Consider the following 21464-nt stretch of genomic DNA (forward strand, 5'->3'; position numbering starts at 1 on the left):
GCTCTCCTCTCTCTTATTTCCATATAAGCTACCACTAGTTACTACATCCAAGAATTGGGGGACATGAGTCATAAGACAGGAACAAAAAAGAACAAGTTGCCTATTTATCAGTGCTTTAAATCCAATACAGCTACACAAGACCCTTTTTTTCCTCCTGTTCCTGTTAAAGGAAAAAGGTAACAAGGAACCTGTCAAATTGACCCAGGACCAAGGCCCACCTAACCCAGCATCCTGTCAATCTTCAGAAGACACCTGCAAGGAAATACTTAATCCCTAGCATCAGGGTTGTCGTAAAATATTCTCAGGAGGAACTCCTCCCACCAGGCTAGGAACACACAGCACTGCTTGCCATTCATCACCGGTCTCCACTAAGGTCTAAGAAAGTATTTGCTCAGGCAGACCTAGGACTGGCAATGCCGCATCCTGCGCTCCTGCCACAACTACACTACTGGGACTCCAGGTTAGTGATGCTCAACCTGCACAGCTCAGAGCAACTCATCCCTGGAATACCTAACCCTCGCTTCAGTGCTCTGCTACACGGAGAGGAAAGACACTGTATGTTTGGAGTTAAGGACCAGGATTTCCTTCATTATCTTTCATGCCTCTAGTGGGAGGCAGTCCAGAGAGCAGAGAGCTGTCTTGACCCAAAATAAAGGTAAAAGACATGCAGCACATGTCATGCTCACAGTGTCTCAGCAACTTCCATAAACCTGGATTCCCAGCATGGAAGTAAAACCAACAATGATGAATGCCTTAGACATCATAAGGTTGGATCAACGGTGCTGGAAGTCACCTGCACTAGATGGAAATAAACACAGCCAACAGCTCCTCACCCACAGTCCAGCCCTTCTCTAATCCTCCAATATCTGCCTATCAGATATCTGTACATCAGAATGTAACGTTACCTTTTGCTTTTTATCAGGGTCCCATTCTGCTGGCTTTCATATCTGGAAGCTGCTCCTACACCAGTCCTGACAGACTGCTCCACAAACCCTGCTGGCTCGGCCTTGCGGCTCTGCCTGTCAACAAGCGGCCTCTGGCTTGAGAAGCTCCTCTTCGCCAGCTCCCTCTTCTCTCCCACGCTCCCACTCCCAAGGCCACCTTCCAGCTGGCCTTCACTCTCAGAAACTCCATCTCGCCTCTCCCGCCGCTCGCTGAAGTCACTGCTTTCAGATGCTGTCTCCCACTCCTCGTTGGCATGGTCCGATGAGTTCTGGTAGGACAGCTCAGGAGACCGTCTGCCCGAGATGCTGCTCTTCTCTGCAGTGGTCAGCTTGGGTCTTCCAGGCCACTGGCTAGGCAGCAGGTTGGGGCCTCCGTCCTCAGGGTTCCACTGGCCAACCGACTCCCTCTCTTGCCTGAGGCGCCTGAATCGTGGGGGCTTGTCTTGGCGGGGGGGACGCCGCCTCCTGAATGGCCTGTTCTCTATGTTCTCCTGATCTGCCGAGTAATCCTCCTGGAAAAAGGGCCTTTTGTCATCCAGATGACTCTCATCAAAAACCCGGCTGGAGAAGGAATCCACGTGTTTATAAGAATCCTGAATGTAGTCCCTGTCAGACTGCTGCCTGCTCCCAAAAGTGTCCGATGGAGAGGTGTGGCTGTACTCCTGCCACCCTGCTCCCCCACTCCTGCCTTGCCACTGGGTGGGCTCCTTCCCCATGAAACCCCTTCGCCCATAGCCAGAGTTGCTCAGTCTTGGCGGCAGTGATCTCCCAAAAGCTCTTGGAGCCCTCATCTTCGGATCCAGACTACTGTGATCATCTGAATAGATTTTGTTGGACCTCCAAGACTCTTTGAAGTCTCCCTTTTTCAAATCGCTGTCCTCCCTGTCCAGCACAGAGCCTTCATTGCTGTTTTCCGAGCCCCTCTGCCGGCGACGCTTGGGGAGCTCCTCATATTCTGACCCTTCACTGTGTGTCTCACTTGCAATCCGGCGCCTTGGCTTGCCTCTGGGGAAGTCCTCCGGCTGGCTGAACTCCCGAAGCCCCCGCCCTCGGCTGCTCCGCTGGTTGTTATAGACTCCCCGGTTGCCCACAACAGTGCCTCGGCCTCTGAAAGTGAACTCTCTGAAGCCTCTCCCTCGCCCACGCCCTTGACCTCTCCCACCAAAGGCTTGTTCCTCATCAATGAAGATCCAGTTGTTTCTTTTTGTGGGAGGGAGATCACCGGACTCTCTGGATAGTTTGTTCTCCCAGGTTCTTTCTGGCTTCTCTTCCTCCTCCTCCTCTTCCTCTTCCTCCTCTTGGGATTTCTCAGCCTCTCGGGCAAGACTGGCTTGGGAAGAACCTTTCTCATCTAGCAAGTAACGTGTGGAGTTCAGTAAGGATGCAGAATCATCTGACTCATTTTCTGCTTTCTGAACAGCTGCCTTCTCCTTCAGGGGGTGCGAGGTGTCCTCTCCCTCCAGTTTAACCTTCTCCATCTCCTTCTCCTTCTCTTCCACCTTGAGGGCTTTCAACACTGGTTTTTTAATCGGGCCTGATCGCCGCGACCTCCCCATTTGCTCCTGGTGCTGACCACTGGCGTTCCGGTTCTCAGGAGCCCACTCTGTTGTTTCTTCAGTGGGCTGTTTGGTATTAGCTCCTTCTTTCTTCCACGGGTCAGCACTGAATGACTGCTCATCCCTGGACACTTCTCCGGCAACTTCCGCTGCAGCCTCTGCAGGTTTCTGATGATGGCTGATATCCCAGCCATTATATTCAGGCTTCTTCTCTGCTTGGATAAAATCAGGCTCCAGGGGCGAACACCTCAAGTTTGCATGGCGGTTGCCAGCAGGACAGGTTTCCTGCACAGTCTCCTGATGCTGAAACAGGAGATCTTGTCCAATCCTCTGAGAAGACAGGCAGCTGTCAAAGTCTGCTTGGGCCTTCTTGTCAAAAGCATTCAAGTACTCCTCCCCTCTCTCCTCAAAGAGATCTCGCTGGGAGCTCAGACTCTCTGGCCTTCCAGGAGAAGCTGAGTAACTGTCATTCCTGAGAAAGAAACAAATAAAAGAAAGTCAGCTAATGTAGAGCACAGCACGTCTCCAAGGGCCCAGGCTGGGCACAAGAGGTGGAAACAAATAAATAAATTGGGGTTTGTTCTAAATCATGAGGCAATGAGCCTATAAATACCTGAATGCTGGGCAGATCTGCTGTGGCCCCAGGCTGTACTGCCTGGTTTGTCAAATCAATGGATGATAAAGAAAGCAGTTCCTATGATGGGCAGCAAACTTAAGAAATAAAGGGAGGTTCAGCCTCCAACATATGTGGAGATCTGAAAACAAGGAATTGGTTTCAGAAAGTCCCAAAGAATTAGGAGACAAACTAGAAAGTATCGGAATTTTTGACTCATTGTTTTCCGTACCTACCCATGTAGGTGACAAGTGCCTCTCTCCTACTGAACAGGCTCCAAGCTGGTCAGCCTCGACTGACATCAGATAGAAAAAACTCTGAATAGCTCAGTCTGTAAGCACCTCCATGACATAAACACTCAACAGTGTAAGGGTGCTACCACATCAGTACCTTGGCTTGTTCAGAGATATCTTTTGGGTCAACTCTACACCTGCTCTTTAGTAGGAGATGACTTATGGCAACACCTCCCATCACAGCATGCATGAGGACAGGGGAGTTCTGCACTCACCTGGCATGCAGCCCCTCCACGGTCATGTTGTCAGCCTGTTTTTGATGTGACAGGGGGTACCCTTTGCTCTGCAGGGATGCGTAGCTCTCCTGGCCCCACACTGGCACAGGGTCCAAGGGAGCAGTTTTCCTTTCTGCCTGCCCCGCCTGATCTTCAGACCGACAGCTGCTCCCACCAATGGAGTCCTGCTGAATCATGGGCTTCATAATTCCTGGTCACAACAGAATTCATACCATTACACTAGGATCTCACAGCCAAGAAGAATTAACGATCTACAGCCAGCTTGACTCCCCTTCCTTTCAGGGCAGAATGTGACTGCAGTCATGGAAACCTTTCTGGTAGAGGGGAGACTGCACTTGGGAAATACGCAGCTGGGATATACCCCTGGAGTGACACAGATGACGCAGCTTTCAGAGTCCAGCCTGCACAAAACACTACACAGCCATCGCTGGCTTGGAAGCAATCAGGTGTTTGAAAACAAACCACAAGCTCAAGGGAATGATTTATACATCCTGGTGTTTATATTCACACCTCTGAGGATCAGTAACAAGGTAGGAAGGTGCCAGAAGCACACAGCTCAAACTACAGGATTTCTCCATCACATTTCTTGAAGAGGAGCTATTAAGATTTCACATGATTAGAGTAACTCCCAAACCCATCCCTCTCCTCCAAGGGTCAAGATCTGCTTTTACCACCTGCTAAGGCTCCAAAGCTGTTAAGGAAGATCTCCCAGTGCAGGGGATGGACAGGCAGGTGTCCTCCCTCCCAACCGCCTCTGTTTGCTCACCAGCCCTCATTGCAACCAACTCTTCCTCATCCCCAGAGAAGGTCAATCACAGCCAGCTGGGATGCAAGGTCAGGACAGAGGTTAAGATGGGTGAAGCACAGCAAATTAGGACAGCCATCACCATCTCAACTGCTCAAATGCTCCCCTCCTCACTGGCCAGAAACCACAAGACTGACCAATCCTCAGGATGTTGAGCACCTGAGCACTCACAGAAGCTCTCAGGCTGTAATGCACTCCTTGCATTCTACAATCTAGAAAACCAACTTCCAAAGTCTTAGGTCTGAGAAAACAGTTGCAGTAACTTTCCACATATGGACTAACTCAGCCACCATGATAAAGAGAAACAACGAAAACACCTTACCTGAAGGGTGAAGGGCTGAAGGGTAGAAATCCACAGGAGTGCGACTCTGGGCCATGCGAGGGTCCATGTAAGAGGGCATCATCATCCAGCGAGGATCAAAGCCAAGCATCTGGGGGTGCGGCGGGTAGAACGTCCGTTGGGGATGGGAATGGGATGGGGGAGGGTAGACTTGCTGCTGCCAGTGCTGCATCTTGTACAGCTGCTCCTGCAGGGAAGGATGGGCCATTTGACATGAACGGTCATGGTGCCAGGAATCACACTTGCAAACTGGCCAAAGGAGTGTTAGAGGCTCAAAAACAGACCAGATGGGAGGGTAGAGCAGATAAGGGCAATTCACTGCCAACTGGGAACGTGGCAGTTGTTGTTATTCTTCAAATACCCGGAACAGCCAGAATATGTTGCAGCCAGAATCTCACACCACTATGGGCCGCAGTACCTGGCCAAATGCAAGGGATCAGCTTCAAGACTGGAGTTTGCATTTTCTCAACACTTCTATGAGATACAGGACAGCTTCCTGTCAAACACAATTTCCTAATTTGAACCAAATACTTTGGAAGATGTTGCTCTTTAGAGGAAATGCAATTATAAGTTATTTAGTGTGCATATACATTAGTTCTACTCATGTTAGCAGAACAGATTAGATAAGAACAACGTAAACTCAGTTAAGAGAGCTATTAATATTTTATAGCATTTCCTGTGCATCCTCCAGAGGTGGGCTGACACCTTCGGGTTGTGTCCCATCTCCCACACGGCCAGTCCACCTTCCTTTAGCTGAGGACTGTCATGATGCTGATCTGATTTGACATTTAACTTCTGCTAAAGGTCAAAGAACAACCTATTTTTGAAGGAACCTTTGTGTCCCAAAGAAAGCTTTCAAAAGGTAAACAGCTCCAATTAACATGAAATGCGTCTATTTACCTGTCAAACTTTCCACCAACCTTTCTTACTAAGCTTACAACAGTGTCAGATACCTAACTGTTTATAAAAAAAAAAAAGCCAATCCCCTACTACAGAGCAAGAGACACACCTTTAAATCTGAACCTGACGCATCATTACAGCAAGAGAGAAAAACTCAGATAAATGTAAAGATTACCTCCAAGTTATCTAGTGCTCCAGTACCTCAGAGAGAATATTTCATTACTGATATCAACGCTATCTTTTCTTTTATTGTCTTCATGGAACCATTGCTACCAAAGCAGCAATACAAGCCAGCCAAAATACAAGCTGCCTTATACATACTGACGACACAGAGAACAAGAGAAAATACAACGAAAATTTTATGTTCTTCCAGTAGCAATGACCTGTGGTTTATTAGTATGACAGCAAAGACATCCAATTATTTTTAGTTTAAGAGCATCTCTTTTAAAGATTAACATTAGCAGTGTTTGCTGCTGTACATTTGAATCATGAAAATGTCAACTGCCCAGTAACAAGCACGGGGAACATCCATAAAAGTGAAATTACTAAGCGTCCAAGCAAAAGCCAAATGTGAGCTCTTTACTAAGGTTTGCAGCAGAGTTGATTATATCACATTTCAAGTGGTTATTCTACAAAGAATGGCAATTAACTTTGCATTATCTCAAGCCTGGATATTGTGTCCCTTCTTTTGACTCTGCTGCCCTAAGGAGGCTCATTGCATCTGGAAGAAGAGCTGAACAGTATGTATGGCACATACAGCACTGTAAGGCCGGGCAGGATGCAAGACACATGAAACAGTTCAGGCTGGTCTCTCAGAGCCTCAAAAGAGAGTTTTCAATGAAACAAAACAAAAAAAAGAAACAAAGAAAATACAAATACTGGTTTGAAAGAGCCTCACAGAAAGGTAGGTAGAAGGTGAGAACAGATGTAGAGGACCACCTCTCTGCAAAGGCAGGAGGTGGAACGAGAAGCGTGCTGCTTCACAGCTCTCATGTTCAGCCCAGAAGCAGAGTCCAACCACCTGCCAACCTGAGCAGTTTGCCCCAGCAAGCAAATGGCTGCCCACACCTAACAGGGTAAGGGCACAGCAAGTGCCAAGTGAAACGGAAGCAGCTGGTCCCCAAAGTTTTTCCTCTTCTTTGGCCTGTATATTCACCTCCCTGTCACTGCAGCAGTGCTGAAGAACAGCAGTTCTCACCTTGTTCCAGGGAGTAAGAACAGATGTTCACCAGGTTCACTGCCAGCCAAGGTATTAGAGGCTTCACTGGATCAGGCCTACAGCAAATACCAAGGTAGCCACTGCTGCTCTCTCAGCTTTGGACACAGGAAGGGGAACATCCCCGGCTTCTCCTGCGTACACGTTTGCAAACCAGAGCTCTGCTTCCAACCACATACTCTTAAGATTTCACATTGTCAGGAGACACCCAGACAACCATGCAAGACAAGTCAACATTTCTGACAGCAGTGTCTACCTTTCTCCCAGGCAAGTGACAAAACTGGCCTGCCCACACCTCTTCCCAGCCACAGAAATCCCTATCCACAATAGCTCCAGCATCACAGGTCACACGTAAAATACATGTAACCTCTGTAGAGCCCTTTTACCCCTGTCAGACAGGACACATCTATGATCAAAAGTGCTGAAAAAGGCCAGGGTTACCCCATTTATCACTTCCCAGCCCAAAGACAGTCATTGGTTGTGTGACTGTGTTGAGAACCAAGCAAAGACAACAGTTTGGTGAGAGTCTAAAGGAAGGGAGGTGGGAGTGTCACACCTATTACCTGCTGCTGTTGCTGCTGCTGCCTCTGGAATCGTGGGGGAAGAGACTTCTGGTATTTGCTGAATTCTTGTGCCGGGGAGGCAGCTTCTCTGAGCTCCTCCTCACTGCTGCTTTGGGCTGCTGCTGCTGCAGCAGGAGTTTCCTCTTCCAGATAGCCAACAGAGACATCCTGTGTGTGAAACTCAGGCGTTGCTGCAGAGAAGAAAATAAGCCTTTAAGAGCCCTGCTCGTCACAGGGCTTGTGAGCGCACCACCACACCCAACATACACAGGTGTGGGTATGTCATGACTGCATTATGTGGTTGAATTTTATTATAATCATATATAACACCTCACACACAATCTCCCTGATTTGCCTTGACAGCTCTAGAGGGCTTTGTCCATCTTGTTTTAGTGATCAATTCCAAGATCCCCCCCTCTGCCATCAGCCTTCTGCTTAAGCACTTGAGGAAAAAGTCCATTTCCCCTGCCACTCCTAAAACCTGCCAGCACTTACTGGTAACTGATTTTTCTGATCTGTAGCCCATGAACACTTTCTTAGTATCATGATCCAATCATGAGAAGATCAAGAGGCCCGTCCCGACAAGGTATCTGCTAGCACAGCTGACTGAGCATAAAGGCAACAAAAGAAATTTGCATTTAACAGGCCTTTTTTTTTTTTAAAAAAAAAAGAACCTTCAACACCATCCAAAATACTCTGCAGAGTACATGGAGCAGCTGATCTCTCAAGTGCAACTGAAGTATCTCTGAACACTCCCTCCCAGGGACTCCCCCCTACTTCAAGTAAGAGATTGGCACAATAGTGAAAAAGTTTTGGGTTTTTTTTTTTTTTTTTTTTTTTACAAGGTGAGGAGAGCAATGTTTCTGTACCTCTACGGAAAGCATGACCATTTTCTTGCACGGCATTCTTCTCTGTGCTTGGGGGTCGCAGGTCTTCATTCTCTGTGTGTTTCTGGGTCTCCCCACTCTTCTGGGCCAGTTTGCATTTCTGATCAAGTTGCTTCAGCTTTGCAGCACAGGCTGCCAGACGCTCCTCCCTGGCTCGCCGCTCCTCCTCCTCCCGCCGCCTCCTGGCTCTCTCGACAGCCTCAGAGATCTCAGAGTGCACAAACTTCTGTCTCAGTGGCACCTTTTCTTCTTTATCCTCGAGGGACTGCTGTCTGAGAGTACTTCCCAGTGTGGGCTTCTGCCAAAGGAAAAACATTCCTCAATAAGCATGACCCAAACATCTCCTGTATCTTTAGCTTTGCACCTCACACTGAGAAAATCCCCTCCTGACTCCCTCCCCTCTATCCTCATGCACACCAACCCCCCTTCTCGGGAGAGGCGGGGGCAGTTTTTGCTATCTGGTTCAATAGCTCCATTTTCTGTCTGACAACCCCACTGCTCCAGACCAGCTTCAATTTCTTTTCTCTAGGAGGAGTGCTATACAGATGGAACTCTCTCCAACTGGGTATAAACAAAGAATTGAGAAATTCATCAGCATGCTGTTTTCAATAAAATGTCAAGCCGGCCTGTTAAGGACAGTGATGCGTCACATCCAGCAGCACAAGCCCACTCACATGAGTTCAATCTACCTGGTATTCAGATGCAGAGCTCCAGCCATTCAGCTTCCTCGGAGGCTGCTGTGAATCCTGCACTTTCCGGACTGACCGGGACAAGCCAACTGAGTCGCCCCAATTCTTTCCTTCCTCCGAGGTGTGTTTGACATCTGCACTGTCTGCAGAGCTCAGGGACAACTGTCGCTGCCTTCTGGGATCCCAGCTGTTCCTAGCATACAAACAGCTTTGGTATTACATTTGCAACTTGCCTCAAAAAGCACGTGCAGTCTTATCAGGTGGCAAAGGCAACTGACTGTAACAGAAAGGAAAGATCCAAAAAAACAAAAAAAAAAAAACCTGAACAAGCAATGCCCTTTTCATCTTAAGGATGCCTAAGGATTAACACCATTATTGGAAAAGCCTGGCATCCTGGCACTCAGCTTCAAGACCTACACACATCCTTGAAGCCTACTCAAACAATGGCCAGTGGAATCAACAAAGTCACAGTATGAATCAGGGGGATCGTGCCTCAATATTTAGAACAGGCTTTAAAGAGATCATGGTACTGTTTACTTTTATTGAAAAAAAAAAACCCCGTAGATGCGAATACAGCCACTTCTTACCACTTCTGTCGTCCATCTTTAAGAGTTTCTTCCTCTTCCTCATCTTCACTAAACTTTAATTTCTCAGAATAATCCACTTCATCGTGAATGCCTACAAAGGCAGGATTGGAGAAGGGATGTACGTGAGGAAAAAAACAGGTCCCTTGTCCTGATAAACCTTATGCCCTCCCTGGCACTAAACCAGAGAACGCACAGGCTTGGCATAAACTACTTATTAAGCCAAATGCCCACCACAGGTACTGGAAATGATGTGGGTAGTGTGGACCCACAGTGCTGAACAGCTGGGCTGGTCCCAGAAGAGGAGCAGCAAGCAGTCTGGGAATGCGAGACAGCCACAAAGCTAGACTGTGTGTAATTGGATACTGAATGCCATGACGGAAAAGGTAGGGCTAACTTCTTCCCAGCAGCCACACTGCTATCCTCCTGCTGTTTGGTGTTTTCAGTTTTTAGGAGTCTTCAGATCCGGTTCCTTGAGTATAGTGTGATGGAAGGATCAGAAGGATCCATTGTGTCATCATTTACACCAACAGCAATTTCAGAGCTACACAGACCGCTCTTTGCTTCCCCTCCTCCCTTCCATGGCAGTGGAACAGAGCCACCAGAATATCCTATTTCATGCTTCAAGGAGGAGTAACTACTTTGCTTCACCTCCGAAGTTGTTTCCTGAAGCTAGAGAATGGAAGCACTTTACCTGCCCATCCATCATCTGCATCAGTGTCTAGTTCATCCAGCCCCTTTAGGTTCTCTGCATTGATGATGGTGGGCCGAGGTGCTCTCTCTACTTGCTGTCGAACTGGACGTGTTGGGCGAGACAGACTGAGCCTGTTCTCTTTTCTACAGGGAAATGTGAAGAAATAGTTAGAAACAGCAAACAGCAAAGAAAAGAATGTAGAGCTGAGATTGTAACAGGGGATCAGTCCTTTTCTACCATGCACTTTTTATATATAAAGAGCTCCAGGCTCCAAGTTTCTCTCCCTGTCCAGCAAAGTCTCTTTCCCTTGTCTACCTGGTACCCACTTCCTAGCGCTTACAGATCAAAGCTGTGACCCTTCCAGTCCAGGATCACGCACAACTACTTCTCACGTCCACCTGCTCTCCAGACACACAGTGCTTACAGTCCTGCAACATTTCAGATGCTGCTGTAGTTGGAGCAAAGCACTGCTTCGTTGGGTAAAAATCAGGTCTCCTCTGTGGCTGTCTGCAGCTTCACCCACACAACTGGATCCTAGGCCCAAATTCTTGCATAGTTTAAGCTTCACATCACACCCTGAAACCTGCCTCTCAAGTGGGACAGTCATGGCAGCCTTACCCATCCTGGTCATTCATCTGGTACTGTCTGAAAGGTACCCGGGGCTCAAGTCGAAGCTGAGGAAGGGGGAAAGACCCTCGGTCCAGCGGTGCAGGGGTCTCAGATGGCTGTTGTGGACACATCTGGAACAAAGCAAAGCAGAATAGTCTGTTTCTTCTCCATGCCATAGGAAAGCTTACCCAGATTAGGTTACAACACAAGCACAGTAGCTGCATGTGCACAAAGGGAAAACAAACATTTCAAGCCTGGCTGCCTAACAGGCTGGGTGCTAATGGTTACCCTCTCCAGCTTTAGAGGGAAAGCAGAGACTTTTCCTTGGGCTCAGCAAGGCTGCCTTACACTATTCTAGCACAAAAGAGTAAATGCACAACAGGGGAAACTAAAAATACATCAAGAGAAGGATCCCAGAGCAAGCCCTGGGAACCAACTAGAGTCCAGAAGACAGATCTCTCAGCTGACTTCAACCCACACACATACTGTAAGAAGCAAGGACATTACACAGCCATGGAGAAAGGGTAACTTACAAAAGCAGGTAGCATGTCATGGTACGTAGGTGGTTGGTAGACGTTTCCCATGAACTGTGAAGCCCCTTTGCGGACAGGCTGAGCTGGGCGGAGAGACGGCTCCTTCGGATCGCTGGCGCTCACTGAGGAGGGGGCTCCATCTCCGGTGCTAGAGGTCTTGCTGCCCAGCTCAGCAGGGGAGGCGGTCAGAGATGTGGCAGAGGTTATGTTCCTCCCACCGCCCTCCCTCCAACTGGTGACATCTGGAAAGGAGGTAATATTATGTTAACATTTGTAAATGCAGACAGTCACTCTGCCAAAAAGTCTCAAAACTCAAATACTCTGGTCAAGCCCTAATTACACTAAGCATGTAGAAAAACATCAGGGACCAAGGAAAATTTCCAAATGTGTTTATTTTCCAAATAGACTAGCACAATCAGCCATTACTAAGTAACTGCCGCACCAGTGGTGTCCTCATTTGTCAGTAAGCCTAAATTCCAACCAACTCTGCTCCCCATCTCCGCAGTCCTTATCCTGCAGAATTAAGGCCAATTAAATCATGCACAAACACTCAAAGAGAAGCCAAATTACACCACCCGCTCATTTCGCTTGCATTACACCACCCACTCATTTCACTTGTGACTCTCCCTTAGCTCAGGGGGAAGGGGTCTGCTTTGCAACATCACACAGCAATTTTTATTAAACAACATAGTAGGTAACAGTCCATACTTGGCTGTCTGGCCACAGAACAGTGAATATCAGCACTACATGCAAATCTGTGGTCATTTGCTAAGCGGCTTGATACACGTGAGCTCATAAAAAAGATGAAAGGCAATGTAGGGATGGAATATCTGATACTACTATGAACTGGCATCCACCTGCCTAAAACATTGTCTATGGGGTTATGAGCTGGGGTAAGGCAGAAAGACACCACCATTCACTTACTCTGGGGGCGGAGGCTTGGTCCTGGCCCATACGACAGATCTAAGGCGCCCTTTTCTTTGCCAACCTTGTCCTGCTCGCCAGCTGCTTTCAGCGTCGGAAATTCCTCGGGAGAGAAGGATAACAGTCGGCTTGAGGCCCTTGAACCTGTCAGACAAATAAGTGTGGGACTCAGAGGAGATCTTTCCACTCTTTCAATTCCCTTAGGAGATCAGCCTGGAAACATGTTCCCTGAGAATCTGGGCCTCCAGCATATTTAAACCCAAATTACTATCATACCAGCACCTCAGCTCACATCCAAAACACTCTCAGACACTGTTACCAACACGACAACGCATGCCCTCACCCAGTACTCCCACACTCTTAACTTGGGATCTTCATCTAAAATCTCATGTTCAACTAAGAGTGAACTTTCTCAGCTTCCAATTATTTTTGTCAAGTACAAAATTCAGACTGAGGCAAAGATAAATTCTCCACAATCGCTTATAGATGATACCCTGTTATCAAGTATTTGACATTAATATTCAGACTCTTTCTGCTCAGATCTCACTCTACCAGGGAAGTCTATTGTTAAGATTTCTGGCAATATACTCAGTGAGAGACCACAGATAAGGACCGAGTGCTATGTGCTATACCCCACTCTCCTCCCTGCTGCAGCATTTTTAAGATGCAGATTGCTGGCCAGATCAGGCCGGGTTCATTTCTTGTCATTGGCAAATTGTCTTGCTGAGTCATCAGCCGCCCCAGAATGACAGCTTTCTGTCCCTTCCAAAGATCTGCCAGTGACTGGAAAACAAAACACAGCAATTCTCCTAAATCTGTTGGCAAGATAACACTGAATAAAAGGAAATTGAAATTGTCACAGCATTATTGCACTACTAAACATTAAAAAAAAAAAAAAAAGCTGTTTTGAGAACTGTTTCTTGATGTTATTTGGCTGGCTCTTTTTAAAAAGGGCATTTCAGAATTATCATATTATAAGTATCAGGAATGAGTACGGAAGACCTGACAAAAAAGTTTCATCTATCTTTATCCTTCCTTGCCCTAAAGAGTCAAGAAGGATTGGCTTAAGTCATTTTTACTTTCTGGAACTTGCACACTGCACAAGACCTCCCATCTGAAGATTTCCAGGGAAGACACTGCAACTGCTGCAAGTAACATCTTCAAATATTTTGGACAGATGAGAATACACATGAAGGACATTTCTCAAATACACCACAAAATAGCTGAGATGTGCCAAGAGTTCTGATTTCTACTGCATTATTCTACTGATCTAGAATAGCAATGAGAATATTAACAACATCTAAGTGTCTTTCAAGGGAGGCTTCCACCCCCCAAGTAAGGTTGCACAACATAATGACTGTTAATATGCAGGCACTAACAATTCGTACTCTATCCCTAGGTAGCATCACACTGATAAAAGTTTGGTGTATCTTTATTTTTCTCCAAATGTCCCTTATACAGAAGACACAGGCATGGAGCAGTTCATATTAATTTACTAGACCACATTTCCTCAGGATATGCCCTCAAAAAAAGATTTTACAGCAGTAATACCTAAAAGAGAGCAAAAAGCAAGAGACTCTCCTCTTTGTTGATAATATTAGAAACTGCTCTATTATATTAGCTTAGAAGGAAAAACAATTGTTCAATGCCACTGGAGAAAAGGTGCAAGGATGGGATGGCCTAAGTCCTTTCAGCCAGATTTCTGATGCTTCTGTGATTCAATTACCTTCTAATTAAGCTGCTCTTAGCCACATATGCAACTCTTTCCTTGGGTTGAGAACTCTATATTGATAAGTGTTACCTAGAATGAGTTTTCAAAAAAAAACTTTAAGAACATTGTTAAATGATCAGATTTCAAAACGACTGTAAAGGAGGTCCACACAGCAACAGTCTCAAAAAAGTACAAATTAACCAAACAAGACACAGTCTTTGCACTGGCCACTAACCTCTGGCAAGCACACGTCTCTGCTTTAACGTTTAGCCTTCGAGAAACATCATCTCATTACAAGACTCATTTAATTTGGATAAGCTTATCCCCTGCATTTCTGCAATCTGCAGCTGTCTCAATTCTTTCAAATCTCTCTGCAATTTCACTCGACAACTGAATGCTTCCAGGTCTGTTCACATCACAACAGTGGAACTGAGCTGTTACTCACACTATAGTTTTAAGGGTAGTACTTAGTGCAGCTGCAAACCACCCGTGTGGAAATGGATGCATCTGAAGACAACTAAATTCCCAATTTATGTTAATACTGTTTCAGGATCCTCAGTCAAGCAGAAGACATTAGCAGCACAGTTACTCAGGGAGACTTAACAGAAAGGCCTCAGCCAAGGTGTAAGCAAGTGCATATTGCGCCACTTCCGCTCACTGACACCGTAACACCCTTGGAACAAGGATGCTGTGTACAGGCCTCCCCAAGTAATATCATTACAGCCTCACTTTTGACCACCTAATGAGGTGAAGATTCCCACGCTACTAGCCATGGAGATGCCTACATTTCCAGTCTCCAGTGTCCTCTCTTCTCCTTTCTTCTTTTCTCCTAAATCAATCCCTCCCTTCTTCCACTCCGTTTTCTGCACCTTTGTTACACACTGCTTTGGGATGATGGAAGATGCTTATGAGGGGGCAGATGTCTCCCTTCACCTTCAAAATCTTCACCTCCCAGAACTCCCTGCTGCTCCCCAATCACACGAACCATTCTGGTTTGAGATGGCTATGGGACACATTCTGTTCAAGCTGTGTCTTGCACTGGCAGACCTGAACAGATGCAGTTGCATCATTCGAGCCAACACATTACACTGGCTGAAAACAAGACTCATGTGGCCTCACTGCAGTGTAACCAAGACAGTTGTGTCCCATTCCGCACGAGTCCAGACAGGAAAGGCAAGAAGAAATGGAGTCCACCCCATCTCATGCCTGTCTGGGAGAAGTAGGCACATACCCAGCTCCACTTCTGTTTATCATACTCACCACCTTCTTGTCCTGCTGGCTTTCCATTCAGCTGTGCCCATGACTTTGGTCCACCTGGCACTGAATTTGTACTCTGAAAACAAAACAAAACACAGAAAAACCCCAATGCCCACAAATCAGTGAAGTCTCATGACTGTTTCTCATTTCCTGGCTGGCACTTGCCATGGTTCAGACCTCTAGATCACCCAGATGACACTGGATACCACAGGTCTCCCTAGCTTCTTGTTGGGACTAAACTTAACTGCTCCCCACTCCAGTGTACTATGCTGCTACAGCAAAAATCCTCTTCTCTGTGCTGTCTCTCATCTCTCCTCTGCTCATCTTCAACTATTTCCTCAAACCATTCCTCCTGCTTTCCTCCCTCTAATCAAGCTTTCCCTTTGTTCTGTTGCATTTTCCCAAATGGTCCCTCTTAATCTTCTAGATTTGTTCCATGCCACACCTCAGCTTGAAGGCTACCCTACTTCCTCATGCATTAACCACTCTTCTCTTCAAACCATAACTCCTGTCCTGATTTCCCTGAACCTCAAGGGCTGGGATTTTTTTTAAACTAGAAGTGCAAAATCTGCAGCACAGAGGGGCCAGGTCCCTGCACTCTCTGTGGAAGCTTTCTTAATTGCCAGTAGCTTTTTCAGGTCCCGACACTGGCTACTTCTCCCACATGACTAGATCTCTTCTTATCAAGTCTTATCAGGCTAGGAGCAAGAGCTGGATCTGTTGTCACCAAGCAACGCTTGAATTAGACCCAAAGTAAAATAGTTTACAAGTGTTAACCAGCCGTCCCACATTCTAGCCATTTTTTCTACATCAAAGCTAGACTTTCTGCACACACTTGAAAGGTACAGAGGTAACGTACACAGAATTATACTCCAGCACAGCATTCCTGGAGCACAGTAACTTGGAGTCAAGACAGTAAATTCTTGTAGAGAATTGATTATGCAGGAGCTGTTTTGTGAAGTGCAGTCTGCTGATTCTTATTTGTGCAAGGCAACACAGACAATTAAAAGACAACCCTCAAGCTGTCTGGGGACAGGGGAAGCAGGGAGGCAGTCACAGAGACCACTTGCACCTACCTCCTGACTGATTGACTGTGTCGGCTTCTGTAAATTGGAGACAGATTTCTGCAAACCCTGCTGCGGCAGCGACTCCTGCAGCTGTGCAGCTGTCGCACTGGAACTGAAGAGAGACAGCAGAGGTGAGATCAAAGGGGAAGGAAGGCAAGAAGACAAACAACTCTGGCAATATAGCAGTTGCTAAAAGATCAAGCTACCATTGACTCTACACTGGCATGGACAACAGAGAACTGATCACTGTAAGGTCCAACACACAGCACAGCAGCACACAACTGCTGCTGCTTGCCTGACAAGACTTAGCGAAGAGTAGGTCTACCTACCTCTTTTGGTCTGGCTGATCCTGCTTGTTTGCCCATCCTGTACCGTCCTTGGGTACTATAATGATGTTGGGGTCGTTTCCTTTGTTCTCAGACTTCAAGCTAGGCAAGTTTGCAGGAGGTGGCATGCGCCGGGCAGCAGCAACTTTCCCAAGACTCTGTAAGCCATGTCTAGGAATAACTAGTGAGAAAGGAACAGTGGCAGGTCAGAGAGGGCTATATCCTGCTAGATAAGTAACCTTAATTAGCATACTGTGGCTGGGCGCAACAGAACTGTACAACAAGCAGCATCACTGCTGCTATGTCAACATACAGGTCATTTCCCACAGGATCACAGTAAAGCAGCCGTCTTGTAGCAGCTGGCTAACAGGCTGCTTCCTGTAACCATCGGGAGGGAGGGAGAAATAATTCTCCCTAACAGAAAATGTCCACAGATCTACCTGTGCAGATACTCCTCTCTCATTTCACCAAGAAGCAGCAGCATTGACCTTTCACAGCCTGAGGAAATGGCCATCCAAGTCTACCTCTTAACAGACAGACTGGCAATCTAATCCAGGAGTCCTGAGGTCTAGATTTTCCAGCTCTACTCGCCAGATCACATTTATCAAGCTGGTATTTTCTTTGGTTTTCTACTCCCACACCAAATCCAGAGCCAGAACAGGCAATGTTTCCATTTTTTTGACCCCACCATCTACTTTTGGTCACGTGTCCACTGCAAAACTAACTCAGGTTCTTCCCCAGAGGCCTTCAGTCCTTGACTCTCACCTCACACGTGGTTTGATCAACTTAAGGCACTTCAGTCAGCTTAACTGCCCAGTCTCAGTATAGCCCAAGGCCCTAGTAAGGCTTTCACTCAAGTTCACAACCTGACCACTTTGCGGCAAGGAGACAGGCTAAATTTGCCTTAATTCCTCCATGTCTCTACAATAACAGCAGCACAAAGAACCACAGACATTTTCCTTGAAGTCCTAATAAACGCAGGCTTAGACACCAGCACAAACATCTCTGCAACCCAGCTATTTCCCACTGGGCTTCCTACCCACAGGGCCAGCAACCTGAATTAGCTCTGCAACAACGCTCTTGGAAGACACCAAAAGGAACTTTCTGAAGGCATGTCTTACCTGTAGTTCTGATAGCTTCTATTGACTTTCCTTTATACTTATCAAACAGGCTGAGAGTCGAGTACTTGCTTTTCCCATCCTTTCCCTTGGTTATTTGCCCCAAACGATCGGACATTGCGATGAAATGTCATCTAGTAAGGAAATTTCTCTGCGCCGCTCCCGATCTGCCTTTTAATTAAAGAGAACCAGGGAAATGCCATCAAACAGATTATTTGGCCACAGACAAGTAAAAAGTAAAACACGCACAACTGCTAGAACTGTAGATATTCAGTCAGCAGACACACTAAGTTAGAAGGTTTTAACTCCCTCCTCTTTAGTCTCAAGAAGCTTGTGGGATTTAAGATTCATAAACTGAATGAAAAGAACTGCAGGAACACACTTCTCACAGTATCTTTTTTTTTCTGCCACTCCAGTGCTGAAAGAGGCGAGGTTCTTTATGAGAAAACAAGATACCGTGGTCAGCATAGTCTTTGCTTTAAAAGAATGTCTAACGATAAGCAGCTATGCACAAGGATTCCTAAACCCAAGTGACAGAAAAGCATGGTATCTTATACCACACCGGAGTTTACCATTAGGTTTCCCCCTGAAGCACTGGTAACTGGTAACATAACTGCATTATGCTTCCACACTGGCCACAGTTAATGACTCGTACCAGCAATTAATGCTTTGAAAGCATCACCTGAAGGCAACAGAGTTATTTCTTCAAATTCCCTTTTGCCATCTGCTGGCATCAGAGAGAGTTAAGGAATCCAAACAACCTGCTCAAATGACTCTTGAACCTGTGAGTTGAGCAGTTCTTCTATGAATCCTGAAAACATTTTATAAAAAAAGATTACATTTCTCGGTTGCTGGCACCTTCAACACCGTTTTTAGCTATGAATATACTTTTCACAATGGATGTGCTTTGTTAATTTTTCACTCAGATCCTTGCTGGCACAACACACTGTTATTAACACCCTTCATGTGAGCACTCTCTTTACTTTCCCTTTTTGGCTCTTGGAGCCCAAGACAAAGCTGAAACATGGGGAACGCACACACTGCAAGTCAACTTCTATGTCAAAAAAGAAACTCTACTTACTTTCAATGGACCTTTCTTTCATTTTTTCGGGTATAATTCTCTGTTCTAAGTTTTCTCAAATCTAAGACCTTAATCTAAGCTTTTCACACATAATTTATATTTCCAGATTCCTTGTTGTAAAGCCTCCACTTCAAGCCTAAAGCTGCTGGCAGTTTTATTATACCATCTGCTAGGTCCTATCTTAGGGTTGCAACTCTGTGTTGGAGTAACAAAATGCTATACATAATCGGACCTTTCCGCCCTTCACCCTTTCTAAAACTCATCCATCCGAAAGCATGTTTCAAATGCAGTCAGAAATCACTCTTTCTGAAAGGAAGTGTATCTGACCAGAGGCTAAAACTTCCACCAGCAATGCCCGATCAAACATGATTTCCAGGTAAGAAGATTAGTCCATCATGTATTATGAACAAAATAAAGCACAGACCACAAACATGTTGGATACAGCCAGTTTGAGAATGTACTCTGATCTGCAACTAGCCAAGTAAAGCCAATCTAAAGGCTGCTGCCAGGAGGAAAGTTTCTGACCAACAGAGCTGGCACCACACAGCGTTCATTCTTGCATTGCAGGATTTAAATTGGGCCCGGCAGGAGCAAGAAGCCATGGACTCCAAGCTAAGCAGCAAGCAGCACAGTCAAGGACAGTGGAATAAAAGCATTTTCTGTCACTCAGTAATAGCATCCACAGGACACTCGGGAAGAACACCAGGCTCCAAAAGAAGCCCCACTCAGCCACCTTTGCTGACCACCACATGGGGCTGCAGCCCAAAGGCCTGAGGAGGCAACAGGGATGGCCAGCATTCTTGAGGCACCTTTTCCTGCAGAGTAGGAAACAGATCTTTGGCTCCAGTCTGGTTCAGTCTTTGCTCAGATGGTCACTGCATGCCAAAGAAAACAATAGCTCCTCCCTCACTTGCCCATTTCCACTGTATTTAATTAGCGGGACAGACATAAAAGAGAAAGGGAGAAAAAAAACCCCACAGATTAGCATGGACTTGGCAGGAAAGTAGAAGCTGGACTGAGAACAATGACCTGTTTGAACCGGCAGAGTTGTGGGGAGCCCCGGACCAGAGCAAAAAGCAGAGGGTGCTGCACACCAGCCCTCAGCTGTGCTGGTAAGAGCACAGCCACCTGCTTTTACAGGTATATTGAGCCTTGCAGTGGAGCCTGGCTCAGGGTCTACCCCGACCACGACAATCCCATACCAACCTCACACAGTTCCAAGCATAAAATCCATTTTGAGGTTTAGAAAACTCAAACCAGACAAAATTAGTAGGGATTAGAAAAACAAGAAAACAAACAACACAGCTACCATCACATCAGGTTTAGGAGTTAGCCAGTTAACAGAAAATCCCCGAGTTCCTGAAAGTCAGCATGCAAACAGCAGGCAGGGTAACGCTGCCAAAGAGAAACCCTGACAACAAGTTATGTAACTGGGTCTCAGCTGCCTCTTGATTACATCTTATATCATTAAAAGGATGCGAGAGGAATAAACAACCACTTCAGAGCAGAGGAGCTGGGGACACATTGGGATAAAGCCCCTTGTCAAACTTTCTGGGACAGCCACAACTGCTAAGTGAAATTTACTTTGAAGTCCTTCAGCTCTTTGAAGCTGAAAATGTGAAACACAGCTTTGTTTGTGTGTTATGTGTGTGCTCCAAAGGGGAAAACAAGTCCATGGAGAGGTGAGGCAATTTCCACACAGCCACCGTGCAAAGAGGCTGCAGAGGCGCTGAGCCCCCTCAGAGCCGTCCTGGAGGCAGGACCTTGCTGCCTGTCCCTCCTGATGGCAGCCAGCTGCAGATCCAAAGTAGTCCATGGGTGTATTGGTCAGGGCGATCACTTGGCACCCAGGTCACCCACAGAACTTCAGAAAGACCACAGAGCCTCCCAAGGCTGTCACAACACTGGGCTACTTTCCCACCATGCAGTCAAACACAGAATCCAGGCAGGGATCATCAAGGCCTTCCAGAGAGAACCCATTTCTGATATAAGTCAAGCTCATTAAGAATTGAACTGCCAGCCTGCATGCTTATTCTTAGGTGAGCTAGAACCAGAAGGCACGTGCCAATGCTGACAACTGAAAACTGACAGTCTCAGCAAAGCCTCTGACCTGTGCTCAGGGTCCCTGTGTCCGATAGCTGACCCTGAAGAAAGCATTATCCCTCGTTACAGAGAAATAAAAAAAATAAAAATAATAAAAAAAATCACCAACATTTCTGCAAGGTTTCTTTCTGGGTTTACAGAGGAAGGTTCGCTACCAGGTTTAGCATGGAGCTTAGCTCTTCCTGTTCTCAACACTAACAAGGTCTTCTGTGATATCCAGGCACAGCACCAGAGTGCAAAATACTGAGTGTCTCAGAGGAATCAGAAAATACTACAGCATGACCAGTTGCATTAGAGGCCCTAGGATACAAACAACTGCACCAGAATCGCTTCCTGGGCAGAGAGCTTCGCTACCCAGGAGTCTTCATGTCCACATTGTGCTGCCCTGGATTTCACATGTGGGTATTGACCCTGT

At 46.5% G+C, this 21464-nt stretch overlaps 1 protein-coding gene across 22 annotated transcripts in view; it reads right to left on the minus strand.

Moving 5' to 3' along the window:
• Positions 1-21464, minus strand: part of PRRC2B (proline rich coiled-coil 2B) — a 51265-nt gene that overhangs the window by 19403 nt on the left and 10398 nt on the right. For 19 of the 22 annotated variants that reach the window (XR_008579974.1, XR_008579972.1, XR_008579973.1 and 16 more), the window contains 15 exons: positions 17869-18036; positions 16751-16928; positions 16431-16533; positions 15358-15430; positions 12387-12530; positions 11463-11704; positions 10939-11060; positions 10321-10463; positions 9630-9720; positions 9043-9235; positions 8336-8651; positions 7467-7657; positions 4770-4974; positions 3622-3832; positions 906-2972 (listed from right to left, as the gene is read on the minus strand). Coding sequence is in view for 16 of the 22 variants with exons in the window: in XM_054848294.1 (XP_054704269.1) it covers positions 906-2972; positions 3622-3832; positions 4770-4974; positions 7467-7657; positions 8336-8651; positions 9043-9235; positions 9630-9720; positions 10321-10463; positions 10939-11060; positions 11463-11704; positions 12387-12530; positions 15358-15430; positions 16431-16533; positions 16751-16928; positions 17869-17983 (4394 nt within the window). In the remaining 6 variants the exon portion in view is untranslated. The remainder of the gene's footprint in view (positions 1-905; positions 2973-3621; positions 3833-4769; positions 4975-7466; positions 7658-8335; positions 8652-9042; positions 9236-9629; positions 9721-10320; positions 10464-10938; positions 11061-11462; positions 11705-12386; positions 12531-15357; positions 15431-16430; positions 16534-16750; positions 16929-17868; positions 18037-21464) is intronic. The other 3 variants (XM_054848280.1, XM_054848281.1, XM_054848286.1) reach the window with 1 other exon arrangement.

This window comes from Grus americana, chromosome 20 (assembly GCF_028858705.1).
Source record: "Grus americana isolate bGruAme1 chromosome 20, bGruAme1.mat, whole genome shotgun sequence".
Lineage (NCBI taxonomy): Eukaryota > Metazoa > Chordata > Aves > Gruiformes > Gruidae > Grus > Grus americana.